The sequence below is a fragment of the Oncorhynchus clarkii genome, chromosome 32 (assembly GCF_045791955.1).
Source record: "Oncorhynchus clarkii lewisi isolate Uvic-CL-2024 chromosome 32, UVic_Ocla_1.0, whole genome shotgun sequence".
Lineage (NCBI taxonomy): Eukaryota > Metazoa > Chordata > Actinopteri > Salmoniformes > Salmonidae > Oncorhynchus > Oncorhynchus clarkii.
In genome coordinates, this window is record NC_092178.1 from 19,039,695 (window position 1) to 19,056,106 (window position 16,412).

Sequence of the window (16,412 nt, forward strand, 5' to 3'; positions counted from 1 at the left end):
AGATGACATTGAATGTTCCTGAGTGGCCTAGTTTCAGGTTTGACTTAAATTGTCTTGTACTGCACTACATTTAACCAGAACCCTATAGGCATTGGTCAAAAGCAAGGCTTTCCCCCCTTTATATATTCCATTTGGGACACCGTCTAACTTGACCCTTTTCGCACCCCTTAACCCACATCCCATTACACGCTATAGTACTCTCTGATGTCCTCTCTCTGTTCCGGTCACCAATGGTGTGAAGAATGACCTTCACTGGAGCTTCGCTGGAAATTGTCATATAAAATATGTAATTATGCTTTTCTGATGTTAAATCTGCTCCCATTGTGTAAAATCTTTGACAGGAGATAAATTGCCTAGGCAAAGAAAGAGAGGAAAAGAGCACAGGAGACACAGAGATGTAGCCACAGGGAACTGAAATCAAAATGCTGAAACTGGTACCCAAGCTAAGTGCACATTAGAACGCAGGCAGGTAAATCGACGGGAGTCACAACAGCTCTTTTACAAAGTCATTAACTTTGTTATGCAAAGGCAAGAATCAGTCTAAATTACAGACACACTCTCTGGAATGAGATATGCATAGCTATAGGAGCATATTCTAATCTTAGAAATGTTGCAGAAGTTTTATAACAGAAAATTGTTGGTAAAACACACTGAGTATACAAAACATTAGGAACAACTTCTTAATATTGAGTTGCACCCCCTTTTCCCCTCAGAATAGCCTTAAGTCGTCTGTGCATGGACTCTACAAGGTGTCAAAAGCGTTCCACAGGGATGCTGGCCGATGTTGACTCCAATGCTTCCTACAGTTGTGACAAGTTCACTGGATGTCCTTTGGGTGGTGGACCGTTCTTGATACACACGGGAAACCGTTGGGACTGAAAAACCCAGCAGCATTGCATCTTGACACACTCAAACCAGTGCACTTGGCACCTACTACCATATCCTGTTCAAAAGCACTTAAATATTTTGTCTTGTCCATTCACCCTCTGAATGGCACACAAACAATCCATGTATCAATTGTCTCAAGGCTTAAAAATCATTATTTAATCTGTCTCCTCCACTTCATCTACACTGATTGAAGTGAGTTTAACAAATGACACCAATAAGGGATCATAGCTTTCACCTGGATTCACCTGGTCAGTCTATGTCATGGAAAGAGCAGGTGTTCCTAATGTTTTGTACACTCACTATATGCTTCATACACTCAGTGTATGTGTTTGATGGAGACAAAATTATCTTAAAAGCCCCATACAGGGTACCCATCACATTACATTATATTTCATTCGTATAATAAAGAACATATTTAATTGAAAGGCGAACATCAATGTTTTATAGTGACCATTAAATCTACCTGCTAAACATTGAAATATGATTGGCTTCCTTTACATTCTCTAGGTCTCACACTATGATGACTCCCATTTGGTTCACTATATCCACTAGCCTCTCCCAGGGGGATCTGCCTATTCCCACTATGAGACTGTAATATCATCCATAGCCTGCAGCAATACAAATGACTAATTTCTCCAGAAGTCTTCAGCTGAGATAGCGTGCTGCTAGCACAGACTGACTGCTGACTGTTCAAGAGCTGGAAAAACATATTAGATCATCGTGGAGAGAACCCAGTGCTGAGAGTTTTCTCTGTTTGTATGTGTGCACATGATTTAACTGCATAAACAGTTGGTGGTTTTGTGTAGCACAATGATTTGAAACTAGTGACCACTCAAACCATATGAGAGAGAGAGAGAGAGAGAGAGAGAGAGAGAGAGAGAGAGAGAGAGAGAGAGAAATGACATGTACAGCCAACACACAAATTCAAATGGCTATTATGTTCTGGAATCTGTAATTAAAGGGCATTAGAAATAATGATGACATAAACTCCTGCAACACTCATGTGTATCTAATGGGATACAAAATAATAGTTTAAGCAACTCAAGGACACGCCTGAAAATGCTGACAGCTTGTCGTGGTTAGAATACAGGGAATGCAGGAATCTGAAACACAGCTGATGAAAATGTGCCCTTAATTTCACCTGAGATCTGAATATTATAGACAGACTGATTTGCTTATAAATCACTGGATAACTGTGATTGTGTTGAAATATTCAGCTCATATGATTGGTTGTGGGCAAATGGATTTGTCAAGTGATTTGCCAGAATTCGATAATCTTTTTTCTTAACAGTCTACTAATACAATCTACTAAAACTTAATGTAAAATGTTACCAAACCTCCTTTTCAACCTTTACATTTCTCTGTCCTGCTTCCTCTGTCAGTGTTTCTGCTGCAATAGGTACAGTATGAATGGATGTGAGCGGTTAACGTCACCACAAAATGACAGGGTCAAAAAGCATGAAATCGCCTACTAAATTAGGACCATTTAGAATGATGTGAAGTACTGGCACCAAGCGAGAACATTCAACGGATTTCAAATGAATATTTTAGAGATACAGGACTTCATTAGACTACACACAGCAGCATCAGCAAGAAAGCTAGCTACAGTAGCAGATAAACCAGAATATTTCCCTCTTCATGTATTAGGGAGGGTAAATTGATATTTAGTCTCTCAATGTCTCTCAAATGAACACTGATGAGCAGTCAGGAATGGTTTACAGTTATAATGGTAAAGTCTTTTCGCAAGAACATTTAAAAAAAAATCAAACTGCAATCTCTTCCCCACCAGGTCTCTCCTTTGTTTCCTCCAGAGATATTACACTAAGCCACTTATTCTGTTTTTCCATGTTAGTTTGCACTCAGAGGTACAGTACACTACATGACCAAAAGCTTGTCAAACGTCTCATTCCAAAATCATTGGCATTAATGTGGAGTTGGTCCCTCCCTTTGCTGCAAAAACAGCCTCAACACTTCTGGGAAGGCTTTCCACTAGATTTTGGAACATTGCTGAGGGACTTTCTTCCATTCAGCCACGAGAGCGGGCACTGATGTTGGGTGATTAGGCCTGGCTCGCAGTAGGCGTTCCAATTCATTCCAAAGGTGTTTGATGGGGTTGAGGTCAGGGCTCTGTGCAGGCCAGTCGAGTTCTTCCAGACTGATCTCGACACACCATTTCTGTATGGACCTTGCTTTGTGCACTGGGGCATTGTCATGCTGAAACAGGAAAGGGCCTTCCCCAAACTGTTGCCACAAAGTTGGAAGCACAGAATCACTAGAACTAAGGGACCAAGCCCAAACCAGGAAAAACAGCCCCAGACCATTATTCCTCCTCCACGAAACTTAAAGCTGACACTATGCATTGAGACAGGTAGCATTCTCCTGGCATCCGACAAAACCAGATTTGTATGTAGGACTGCCAGATGCTGAAGCGTGATTCATCACTCCAGAGAAGGCATTTCTACTGCTCCAGAGTCCAATGGCGGCGAGTTTTACACCATTCCAGCCGACACTTTGCATTACGCATAGTGATTTTAGGCTTGTGTGCAACTTTTCCGGCATGGAAACCCATTTCATGAATCTCCCGACGAACAGTTATTGACGTTGCTTCCAGAGGCAGTTTGGAACTCAGTAGTGAGTGTTGTAGCCATGGATAGACAATTTTTACACACTATGCACTTCAGCACTAGGCTGTCCCGTTCGGTGAGCTTGTGTGGCCTACCACTTCCCGGCTGAGCTGTTGTTGCTCCTAGATGTTTCCACTTCACAATAATAGCACTTACAGTTGATTGGGACAGCTCTAGTAGGGTAGAAATTTGAAGAACTGACTTGAGCTCTTCAGTAAGGCCATTCTATTGCCAATGTTTGTCAATGGAGATTGCATGACCGTGTGCTCAATTTTATACACCTGTCAGTAAGGGTTGTGGCTGAAATAACCAAATCCACTAAGCTGAAGGAGTGTCCACATGCTTTTGTATATATAGTGTATTTCCCTTATTTTTCCCTATTTTTTCTCTCTCTCTGCCCCCTCATTCCTCTTTCATGCCTCTCTCTCTCCACCTAACTCACTTTCATTCATTAGGGTGGATGGCATGCTGTTCATCACTGTGACACTAATTTATTACAAAGCCCTGAGCTTGGGGGGAGATAATCAAAGATATGGATATTGTGAGGAAATGCTAGCTCATATCCAGCGGATGTGGCTGCTGTTTGAGAGATGAAACCTCCTTCTGTTTCAGGTTAGAGCCCCCCCCTCTAAATAGTAAGGTATGATTTCTGTGACAACCCCTTATAAGGATTGCAAGTGTTCACAAGGTGATGAACTATCAGTTTAGGAGAACGTTACAGGTCACCAGGCTCAGTGACCTTTGACACAAAGACGTCATTCATAGTGACAGTCTAGTGATTGAGAATCACTACACCTGCCTTCCTTCATTTATTCAGAGAACGAGGGATGGAAATGGAGGGAGGGAAGGGAGTTAGGGAAGTAAATCAGCCATTCGACAAGTTGGTACATCTGTCCATCTCTCATCTGACTGGCTTAGTGACAGTCTGTCTGTCCATCTCTCATCTCACTGGCTTAGTGACAGTCTGTCTGTCCATCTCTCATCTCACTGGCTTAGTGACAGTCTGTCTGTCCATCTCTCATCTGACTGGCTTAGTGACAGTCTGTCTGTCCATCTTTCATCTGACTGGCTTAGTGACAGTCTGTCTGTCCATCTCTCATCTCACTGGCTTAGTGACAGTCTGTCTGTCCATCTCTCATCTCACTGGCTTAGTGACAGTCTGTCTGTCCATCTCTCATCTCACTGGCTTAGTGACAGTCTGTCTGTCCATCTCTCATCTGACTGGCTTAGTGACAGTCGGTCTGTCCATCTCTCATCTCACTGGCTTAGTGACAGTCTGTCTGTCCATCTCTCATCTCACTGGCTTAGTGACAGTCTGTCTGTCCATCTATCATCTCACTTGCTGTACTGACAGTCTGTCTGTCCATCTATCATCTCACTGGCTGTACTGACAGTCTGTCTGTCTATCTCTCATCTCACTGGCTTAGTGACAGTCTGTCCATCTCTAATCTCACTGGCTTAGTGACAGTCCCTCTGGCTCTATCGGCCTCAGCTGTCTAACTGATACTTTTGAGGCGGCAGGTAGCCTAGTGGTTAGAGCGTTGGGCCAGTAACCGAAATGTTGCTGGATCAAATCCCGAGCTGACAAGGTACAAATCTGTTGTTCTGCCCCTCAACAAGGCAGTTAACCCACTGTTCCCAGGTAGGCAGTCATTGTAAATAAGAATTAGTTCTTAATTGACTTACCTAAATAAAAAAATAAAAAGACTCAAGGCCAATGCAAGGCAAAACACAGAGTTTGGAACACACACACACACGTTCACACACACCTTCACAGAGACACGCATGCATGTATGCATGGACATACAGGAACACTTGATCATGCACCTACCTATGGACTTGGACACACACATAGAAGAATATAGGAGCGCATGACCTCATTCACACACGCACACACGTACCTTTAAAGTTGATCTTGAAGCCAATGGAGCCCACGCTCTCGTCTGACTGGAGGTGAAGCCACATCTGATGGGTCATGCTGACAATGAGGTCAGGGACGAAGCTACCTGAGAGACTGGGGGGAGGATGACAATACACGTTTAACCTGACTGTAACATGGATACTAGAACATGGACAATAAACTATTAACCTGACTGTAACATGGATACTGGAACATGGACAATAAACTATTAACCTGACTGTAACATGGATACTGGAACATGGACAATACACTATTAACCTGACTGTAACATGGATACTGGAACATGGACAATAAACTATTAACCTGACTGTAATATAGCATGTATAACAACACATACCAGAAACGGACTGGCTATTAGGCAGTTCTGGTAAATGTCACAATGGCTGGTCCATCTTTAGCCGAATGGGCCTGTCCAAATTGTGTTTTTTTACGCCAAAGTATCAGTATTTGTATAATAGAGAAAAAATAATGGGCCGGTGTGTTAGAAATGTCTGGGCCGACTTCTGGTCCCAGTCCGTCCCTGACACGTACTATACTATCACACTGCAACATGGGACTGTTACATTGATAACAACACACACTATCCCGCTGATTGTAACACGGTACTGGCACATTGATAGACAATCTTTAAAATCGAGTCAATGTTATGGGGGACTACACTAGCTTTGAAGATGAATGTTAACATGCACACTACCACTAAGTGTCTCTGTCATGCCCTGATCTGTTTCACCTGTCCTTGTGATTGTCTCCATCCCCTCCAGGTGTCGCTTATTTCCCCCAGTGTATTTATCCCTGTGTTTCCTGTCTCTCTGTGCCAGTTCGTCTTGTATGTTTCCAAGTCAACCAGTGTTTTTTCCGTTCTTCTGCTTTTTGCATTCTCCTTTTTCTAGTGCTCCCGGTTTTGACCGTTGCCTGTTTCTGGACTCTGTACCTGCCTGCCTGACCATTTTGCCTGTCTTGACCATGAGCCTGTTGACCACTCTGTACCTCCTGGACTCTGATATGGTTTCGACCTTTTTGCCTGTCCACAACTATTCTCTTGTCTACCCCTTTGGATTAATAAACATTGTAAGAGTCCAACCATCTGCCTCCTGTGTCTGCATTTGGGTCTCGCCTTGTGCCTTGATAGTCTCATATGCGGTGCAGGGAATACAGTACATTCAACAATAGTATAGTCTATGTTACGGATATAGAATCACAAAGACCATTGATAGCTTCTCCACCTGAACTTTTGATGACCTCTATGACCTCTTGATGAACTCCATACAGTAGTTAACTGGCTTAACAGTCAATACCATTTGCATACAGAATACATAAAACCCACCACAGGAGGCTGATGAGGGGAGGACGGCTCATAATAATGGTTGTAATGAAGTGAATCCTATGAAACACATGGAAACCATGTGTTGGATGTGTTCGATACCATTCCATTTATTTTGTTCCAGCCTGTGAAACACACAGTAATATAGATACAGTAAAGTGCTGAGCCACTCACACTTGGAGTATTGTCTTGGGGTCACCCACTTCCCCTCCGTCACCGATGGTTAGCGTGTCGTAGGCAATCTCCAGGTCAAACTCCTCAAAGTTAATCTGAATTACCTGTCGGTGGCAAGAAGAAACGAGGCATAATGGTTAGCCGCATGTCAAATGGCCTGAATTAAAGTTTATGGGTTTCTCACAATTTAATTCCACTGGCCTAGCTAATACAGGAAAACAAGCATGCTCCCCAAAAATGATATTTACCCAAAGAACTTAAAAAGCCACTGAAAAGGGTGGATTCTGTCCATGAATATGGTATCCATATAAAAGACTCCTGCTAAGAATGTCCTAATTTGGACACCATACATATAGAACAGAAATATGTTTGCCTTCCCTTCTGATTATGTCTAATTTTGGATATTGAAACTTCTGTAAATACATTGAATTCATGTGGGTCTCACAACTGTAATAGTGTGAACAAAAATTATCACTTATCAGCATTTGTAGCTGAAAAGGACTCCTGTTTCAGAGGAGTTTGGCATCACAAAAGAAAGACTGTTGCCATGTGTTTTGAGAATTCATTGAAATACAGTGGTGATAGTCAAATACTGCCTGTGATTGCAGGACCTTTTGATGGTAGGCCTATACTATATTAATAAAGGGATAGTTCACTCCATTTTTTTGTGTGTATTTTGTACATTAGTCCATGTAGCAAAACTCATCATCATCATCATCATCATCATCATCATCATCATCATCATCACAGTTTTCAGGAAAACTTCACATGCACAGTTTCTTGGGATTTAATTTCCAACTGAAAATGTAACATCTAAGCAAGTAGTAGCAGGAAACCACAGGTCTGCATAAACTTTGAAGCATACTGTACAGGAGCTGTCCATTGGGAAAAAACTGGTTGTATCAATGATGCTTCCACATTGTTTAAACTATCCTTTTAAGACTTTCCCTGAAAGTTTGCAGTAAAAAACGTACGGCCATTTCTTTTGTTGACTGACCACCTCAGATGACAGCAATTTCTGTTATACATTAGAATGTTGGTTCATTCCATGGCTCATTGTTCTTTTGTCTAGTTATCAAAATCATGCCACTAATCTAAGATGAAAATATGGAAATTTAACATCCTGTTAAATAAAAAAATAAAGCTTTAGTGCATAATTAGGGTTGCAGCCAAAAAACTGCTGACAGCTCTCTCTCTCTCCCTCTCCCTCTCCCTCTCTCTCTCTCTCTCTCTCTCTCTCTCTCTCTCTCTCTCTCTCTCCCTCTCCCTCTCCCTCTCCTTCTCCCTCAGGACTAAGACAGGCTCCTCTGTTTTCTCCTAAAGTCTCTTGGGGTATAGGTCCATATGGTGAAACAGAAGAAGAGAAATAACTTCACATTCGCTAATTACACTAATTACATTGTGAACTGTCTACACATTAATACACATCTAGTTGTTTCTTAGAAGAACACTGGCAAGATATTTTACTCAATGGTGAATTGTCTTATGGAGAGTCCCCAGACATACATCACATGCATATTACCAGTATGTATATAAACATTCACAGGTAGATCAGGAAAAATAAATATTTAACTAATCAAACGTGATTTACACGGAGGAAACCAATACCATCAGGACTCTGAATAAATATCACACGATTTAAAGCGTCCCTAACCCAACACCAAATCAATACAAAAATCAGACAAAAGGTCTACTTGATTAAAATACAATTTCCTTTGCTCTCCATGTGATATAGACCTACAGAACTCTTCTGTGTGTGTCTTGTGTCATCTAGAGATAATTACATTTCAAAGGTGCTATATGACATACTTACAGAAGGATCGGAAGTGTTTTTGTCTGGATTAATAATAAAGGGCATAAAGTCAGAAACGTGTGTGTGTGTGTGTGTGTGTGTGTGTGTGTGTGTGTGTGTGTGTGTGTGTGTGTGTGTGTGTGTGTGTGGAGAGGATGCAGAAGGGATTGAAGATTATTTTCATTGTATTAACTCATCAAGGATCAGATGGAGACAGCTAGGCCCAGTTGATATGGCAACTGTGCCAGAGAGGGGTTTTAGCAGGTGGCTTCTAGTCCTCTCCTCGGGATAGAGTCCCTTCACCTGGTTGATTGATGCTCAAAGAGTTCACCATCCCAGCTCCGAGTAATAAAGCTATGTTTTCAAATGCCGATTACAAAGCATTACTGCCATCACAAAGGTCATCGTTGTGTGTGTTTGTGTGTGTGTGTGTGAGCATGCATGCCTGTGTACTATACACATGCATGTGCACGTGAATGTGTGTGAGTGATCATAAAGATTTGTACCAGTGCAAAACCTCTGTTGTATTACAAACAAGGCGGTTGAGGCCACACTATTACACATTAAACGACAAAGCATTGAGCCCAATAAACCCATATCCTAGTCTTATGACTTGACAATGAACATTTAAAGTCCCAGTGAGGAACACCACAATGTGGAGAAGGAGGTGTTGACTCACTCACAGAAAGACAGATCTGTCTCTGAGGAGTCAACTGGAGCGGTTTGAATAGGCCTTTATGTAAAAACACAGGGTTTTTTAAAGCCTCACAAACCTCTGAGGGGCCCTTCAAACCCGCTAGTAAGCGCAGCGCTCCTCTCATCAGGAAGGACTCAAAGTTAATGTCCTCTCTCAACTGAGACAAATCCCTTATTTTATGTTGTTCAGTCTGCTCCCCGTGTTCGTACCACCAAATGGCTGTTTTCTATGCCAGTAAAAGCCATCGTCTCATAGCCATTGTCTTCACTGCTTATGATGTGGATTTAAAACAAGTTACTAAGTAATTATTAAGACTAATAGGCATACCATTTGTCATGCAGGCTTGCTAATAACTAATGCCTGACGTGTAGCACACAAAGAAAGAAAGAGATATGAGAAAGATTATCATCAGGTGCTGAAAAATAACCGAGCCGTGCCCAGAGGGGTTGTGGATATTGGCAGGTGAGTTGTAGTGTTGTAGTGTTTGTGATGATGAGGGGGGGGGGGGGGGGGGGGGGGGGTGAAGGGTGATTAGACGAAGGGGGACTCTGTCAGTCATGATTCCCACATGCTCATGCTGGGCCGAGAGGGGGCTTAAAGAGAGTGCTTCATACACATACACAACCCTGCCCCAAGCCCATGCCACACACATGGGCCCAATCAGACTCTCATCCATTCCCTGTGACAAAGCACCCAGATCGTTCACACACACTCACACTCATTCATTTCCTCTAGATTAGCCCTCCACACGGATGGGCTGTCTGATTCCCTCTGCCTCTCCATCTCCTCCAGTAGAGTGCTTGTTGTTGTCACTTTAGAGCAGGCAGGAGAGTGTGTGTGTGGGGGGGATGCTTTTTTCCAGGCAGAAGTGTTTGTTGTGTGTGTGGTGTTGAGTGCTTTTGTGCAGGCAGGAGTGTTTGTGTGTGTGGTGTTGAGTGTTTTTGTTCCGTCTCACTGTATCATTGCATTGGCAGCACCATTCTCAGTGGAAGCTACTGTAGTGTTTGCTTTGTGTTTGTGAGCAATCTGTTGGGCACTATCTATGGTTTGGATAGAAGTCTATGAAATTAATGACATACAATTACGCCTTTGTTGGTAATAAAGTCCAGATTGATGCTTGGATTGGTTGCAGAGTATTTACAAAAAGCTTTTGAGGATATTTAAGCACTGACTCCTATTATAGCTAAGGGAAACCCCCGGAAACACCACAACCGTATGTGCAGAGACCATCTGTGCCTGCACAATCATTGTGGGATTCAAGTTGGAAATTATTGAATGACTCCTCTGGTTTCATCTCAATCACCACAGAGTCCGTTTCATTTGGCTGAAAAATAGAAAAAGTTGCTTTTTTTATCCTGTTGAGGACATGGCAGATTTACGCCCCCTTTGGAGAAATTGGGTACCCCTGGTAAACTGAAAAAAAAATTGTCAAAAATTGCTAATATATGCATATAATAATTATTATTGGATAGAAAACACTCTAAAGCTTCTAAAACCGTTGGAATTATGTCTGTAAGTATAGCAGAACTCACAGGCATGCATTCTTCCAAACTAGTTTTGTGGTCATGAAAGTTGGAGCAACTTTGACGTCATCGCCCCCACCCTTCCCAACCACTTATGGATCTGGGGACACTTTCTATCTCTTCCACTAGATGTCCTCATTCTGTAGAGCGTCTAATCGTTCAAATCGCGCGAGAATTGGCCCTATGGGAGTGATTTGAGTAAGTGCCGCGAGAAAAAACCTGTGCGTTAGGGCGCGAATTGGTCACAGCCATTCCTTTGTTCCAGCACTCCTGGGAAGAGCAAACGATGCCCGGTTGAATTGAAATTTGTTTTGTGTGTTAAAAACATCATAAAGCTTGCTTCTGCACTTAGTTTGACCTGTTTAGTCGACATATAATATGTAATTTTGAAGTTTTGATGCGCAACTTTTCCGGACCAGAGGACATTTTGGGTGCATTTCAGCTGATGTTATTAGCAGTAGCTAATACAAAGACGCAAGACTTGAAACCAAACGATGTATTGGGTAAGTATGAACCCTTCCAGAACATTCTGAACGAAGACCATCGAAGGTAAGGGAATATTTATGCTTAAATCTGTGTTTCTGTTGACTCCAACATTACGGAGAAATGTAGCTTGCATCTGAGCGCTGTCTCAGCATATTGAATAGTGTGCGATTTCTGTAACGTTAAAAATAAATGTAACAAAGCGGTTGCATAAAGAAGCAGTGTATCTTTCTAACTATATGTAGAACATGTATATTTAGTCAAAGTTTATGATGTCTATTTACGTTATCTTGCCGCGCTACCTAGATTTCCTGCGGACATTTTTGAGTAATTTCTGAACATGAGCTCAATGTAAATGGACATTTATGGATATAAATGGCATATTATTGAAAAAAAAAAAATGTACTGTGTAACATGTCCTATTACTGTCATCTGATGAAGATTTTCAAAAGGTTAGTGAATGATTTATTTTTTAATCCTGCTTTTATAATTTTATATTTTCTGGGACAAAATGGCTGCCTCTTGTCTTGGTTTCGGTGGTGGTCTAATATAAATATGTGGTGTGTTTTCGCCGTAAAACATTGAAAAATCTGACATGCTGGGTAGATGAACAAGGTGTTTATCTTTCATTTGAGCTATTGGACTTGTTAATGTGTGGAGGTTAAATATTTCTAAGAATATTTTTGCGTTCCATGCGCCACCGTTCCAGCTGAACGTGGGGGGTGGCGTTCCTCTAGAGGAACTCCTGGCATCAACAGGTTTTTTAAGGACTAAGGAAGAGTGATCAGAGGAACTGATAATAATATTTACATTATCACAATCTGCCTTGCCACAGGGAGGCCTTTGAGTCTCAAGATTCAATATTCAATTTTAACTTCAAAAACATCAAAAATGTGTCGGCATGCGTTTCAACTCCCGGGGGAAGTCTTTTTTTTTTACTTCCCACAAGCCACTAGCACTTCAGGGCTCTGATCTGCCAATCACAAGCCAGGCATGAGAATGAGAGTTACACATCCTCTTTCCCTTGGAACATTTTCAGAAGAGAGTAAAGGTTGGCAGAGGTTGGCAGAGGTGTGTGTTTAAAGATGTTTGGTGCCCTATGGATCATGTAAAGCTGGTTTCAAAGGTAGTGTGCTGATCGGATTACCAGGACTTACTGAGCTGTACATTAACATCTTCCAGTTGGTTCCCAACAAAGTTTGTCATCACTATCTCAAGTCTTCCAATGCAGGAATCATCTATCCTCTAGCCCTATTTTCTTTCATCATCATTGTTAACTCTTTATTTCATCTGACAATGGCTAGCAGTTTCTTAATTGTGATAAAAACAGAACATTGTCATCAGTTCTTCGAGGCATTACTGAAATATTTAATGTAACAGCTGTTTATTTGCTGAAATGTGTGCAGTTGCCCAGCTATTAAAAGGGACTTTTTGTTTAATTTAAGTTTTACGGTAGTTCCTCAACGCTTTCTCCTCTAATTGGAGAAAGTGACAATAGTGAATGTGGCAATTAGGAAACAGCCAAAGTCAAATCCTCCGTCTCTAAAGAGTGTTACATAATATAATAGAAAAATGTTTCACTTTCACCTTAAAAGACGACTTTGGGATTTTGACAAATGAGGGCCCTTTATCTACTTCCCCCAGAGTCAAATGAACGTGTGGATACCATTTCTATGTCTGTGTACAGTATTAAGGAAGTTAGAAGTAGTTTTGCGAGACAATGACTGGAAGTCTATGAGTATCTACTAGCATGCTAGTAGATCCCCATAGACTTCCAGTCAGATACCCGTAGACTTCCATTCATTAGCGCTAATGCTAGTTAGCAATTGTGCAAGTAATAGCGACTTCCTTTAAATTGCACACAGATACATACAAATGGTATCCATGAGTTCATCTGACTCTCGGGAAGTAGATAAAGATCCCCACAGCCAAAATCCTGAAATACAGTATGCCTTTAACTGCTTTCTCTAATGATGATATTCAACAAACCATCAATCTCTGGAGCCAGACCAATGAGGTGATGTAACATGATTGGATTTGTGCTGGATGGAGCGCTTCCTACAAGTAGAGGCTAGATTACTGATATACATTTGCATATGTCATAGCTACTCTGATGAAGGGGGAAGAAACAGGACGAGTAAGTCTATGGCTATCTCCCAATTATCTCTCCTTCCTCCCAAAGTGTGCACTTGTTCACTTCACCAAACCAATGCTTTTATGTTTGTGGAGAGTAAGTAGTGAACTAGTGTACACTTCAGAAGGAAGGAGAGAACCTACAGTATGAGTACTCTGACTCTTGTCCTTCAAGCATTACACAGTAATACACAGTAATACACAAGGGCGCCCCCCCTTGGGTTGTGCTGTGGCGGAGATCTTTCTGGGCTATACTCAGCCTTGTCTCAGGATGGTAAGTTGGTGGTTGAAGATATCCCTCTAGTGGTGTGGGGGCTGTGCTTTGGCAAAGTGGGTGGGGTTATATCCTTCCTGTTTGGCCCTGTCTGGGGGTGTCCTCGGATGGGGCCACAGTGTCTCCTGACCCCTCATATCTCAGCCTCCAGTATTTATGCTGCAGTAGTTTATGTGTCGGGGGGCTAGGGTCAGTTTGTTATATCTGGGGTACTTCTCCTGTCCTATTCGGTGTCCCGTGTGAATTTAAGTGTGCTCTCTCTAATTCTCTCTTTCTCTCTTTCTTTCTCTCTCTCGGAGGACCTGAGCCCTAGGACCATGCCTCAGGACTAACTGACATGATGACTCCTTGCTGTCCCCAGTCCACCTGGCCGTGCTGCTGCTCCAGTTTCAACTGTTCTGCCTTATTATTATTGGACCATCTTGGTCATTTATGAACATTTGAACATCTTGGTCATGTTCTGTTATAATCTCCACCCGGCACATCCAGAAGAGGACTGGCCACCCCACATAGCCTGGTTCCTCTCTAGGTTTCTTGGTTTTGGCCTTTCTAGGGAGTTTTTCCTAGCCACCGTGCTTCTACACCTGCATTGCTTGCTGTTTGGGGTTTTAGGCTGGGTTTCTGTACAGCACTTTGAGATATCAGCTGATGTACGAAGGGCAATATAAATACATTTGATTTGATTTGATTTGACTAGCAACTGATTGTGATGGATATAATAGAATGTGATACATTTGGACTGTTAGCACACACTTAACAGGCAATACGATAACTGTTGTAACATAGCCGTGGCAAGACGCCATCTGCAAAGGAAAGGCCTTGCTGCAGCAATGACGTTGTATGCGGCTCTAAACTGGCAGAAGCAGGACGGCTGTTTAAAACATCGCAAGAGAGCCGCAGCAGAGAGAGAAAGCGAGAGAGAGAGCGAGAGTTAGAGAGCGAGAGAGAGAGAGGGAGGGGTGGACTAAGGTCTCCAAATTGAATTAAGGCACGACAACCTGCAATACTCTCCCAGCAAGGTTAAAACAGGGAACGCAATGTAAAAAATTTATGCTCTGAAATTGTGTCTGCCAAAAATAAATGAAGCAATAACGTTTGGTGCTGTAAGCAGCGATTACCCATCTCTTACCTCAAGGAAGAAGGCATCGGGCTCTAACTGCCACCGAGAGAGTGTGACAACGTTTCTATAGGAAACCCTTCCCCTTTTCCCTCAAGTGCCTGTCTTGTTTTTTTTTTTTTTTTTTTTTTTTTTACAGTGTAGTGATCTGAAGCTCATTACATGTTTTTAGAGAAGGAATTTCTTTAATTAAGAATACAAGATGTGTCACGCCCTGACCTTAGAGATCCTTTTTATGTCTCTATTTTGGTTTGGTCAGGGTGTGAGTTGGGGTGGGCATTCTATGTTTTTGTGTTCTATGTTTCTGTGTGTTTGGCCGGGTGTGGTTCTCAATCAGAGGCAGCTGTCTATCGTTGTCTCTGATTGAGATCCATACTTAGGTAGCCTTTTCCCACCTGTGTTTTGTGGGTAGTTCTTTTCTGTTTTGTGTCTTTCTGCACCTGACAGGGCTGTTTTGGTTTTCGTTCATTCTCTTTGTTATTTTTGTTATTTCAGTGTTCAGTTCAAATAAAGTATGAACGCCTACCACGCTGCGCTTTGGTCCTCTCCTTCCAACAGCCGTTACAAGATGGTTTATCAGAAATTCATTCTATAATATAGAATAAGGAGCAATAAGGCCTCAAGGTTTGAAAATTAGACTCTGTATTTGTTAACAAATATTACCAAGTACTTGAGGTAGAATTAGGTTTCCCGGATCCAGTTTAAGCCTATTCCTGGGCTAAAAAGCATGCTTCATGGAGAATTTCCATTGGAAGTCAAGTACTAGGCTTATTCTGGGTCTGGGAAACAAGCCCTTACAGTTTTCTGAGATCTTAAAGGATGTGTGTTGTGTTTTAATGTTGTCGAAAGACTAAGTAAATGACCAGAGTAATTGGTGACCATGAACTATCATTGACACCATTGACCTTATCAAATCAAATGTTGTTATAGTCAGTGCAGATAGTTTGGGTACCCTTCATTGACTATTTAGCAGTCTGGCTATTTATATTGCGCTTGCTTGTGTTTATCTTTGACACTCATTGAAATGACCTGGCCCACTTAGTCTTAAAACATTTAAACTCTTTCAGAAAACTCAATAAAAAAGCTCTAGATTTATTGAAAACAACATGACAAAAACTGGCAGCGGGAAAACAAAAATAACTTTCCACAGTTGTTCTGGCTCAGTCCCAGACCATTCAAAATGGAGGGAAGGAAGAAAACATCTCTATGGCCCACAAGGCTTTCATGCTACCTTCCATCCATCATCGCCATGGGAATATGTCCAAACAATTTCATAACAGGCTTTTGAACATTTTTTGAGTTTCTTAAAATATAACATTGGAGGAAAAATGAACTGACAGGACTGAACCTCGAGGCCCTTTTAGGTTTTATGTTCCTGGCCCTTGCTAGGGACCCTGTCATTGTGCATTGGTATTATCATCTAATAAACTGGAGTGCTTGTGGGTGGCTTCTTCCTTTCTTGAGG

At 41.9% G+C, this 16,412-nt stretch overlaps 1 protein-coding gene across 3 annotated transcripts in view; it reads right to left on the bottom strand.

Moving 5' to 3' along the window:
- The window catches only part of LOC139392197 (CUB and sushi domain-containing protein 3-like), a 634,291-nt gene that overhangs the window by 262,045 nt on the left and 355,834 nt on the right, over positions 1-16,412 (bottom strand). For all 3 annotated transcript variants that reach the window (XM_071139991.1, XM_071139990.1, XM_071139989.1), the window contains exons 11-12: positions 6,929-7,032; positions 5,414-5,526 (exon numbers count right to left, since the gene is read on the bottom strand). In XM_071139991.1, the coding sequence (XP_070996092.1) occupies positions 5,414-5,526; positions 6,929-7,032 (217 nt within the window). The remainder of the gene's footprint in view (positions 1-5,413; positions 5,527-6,928; positions 7,033-16,412) is intronic.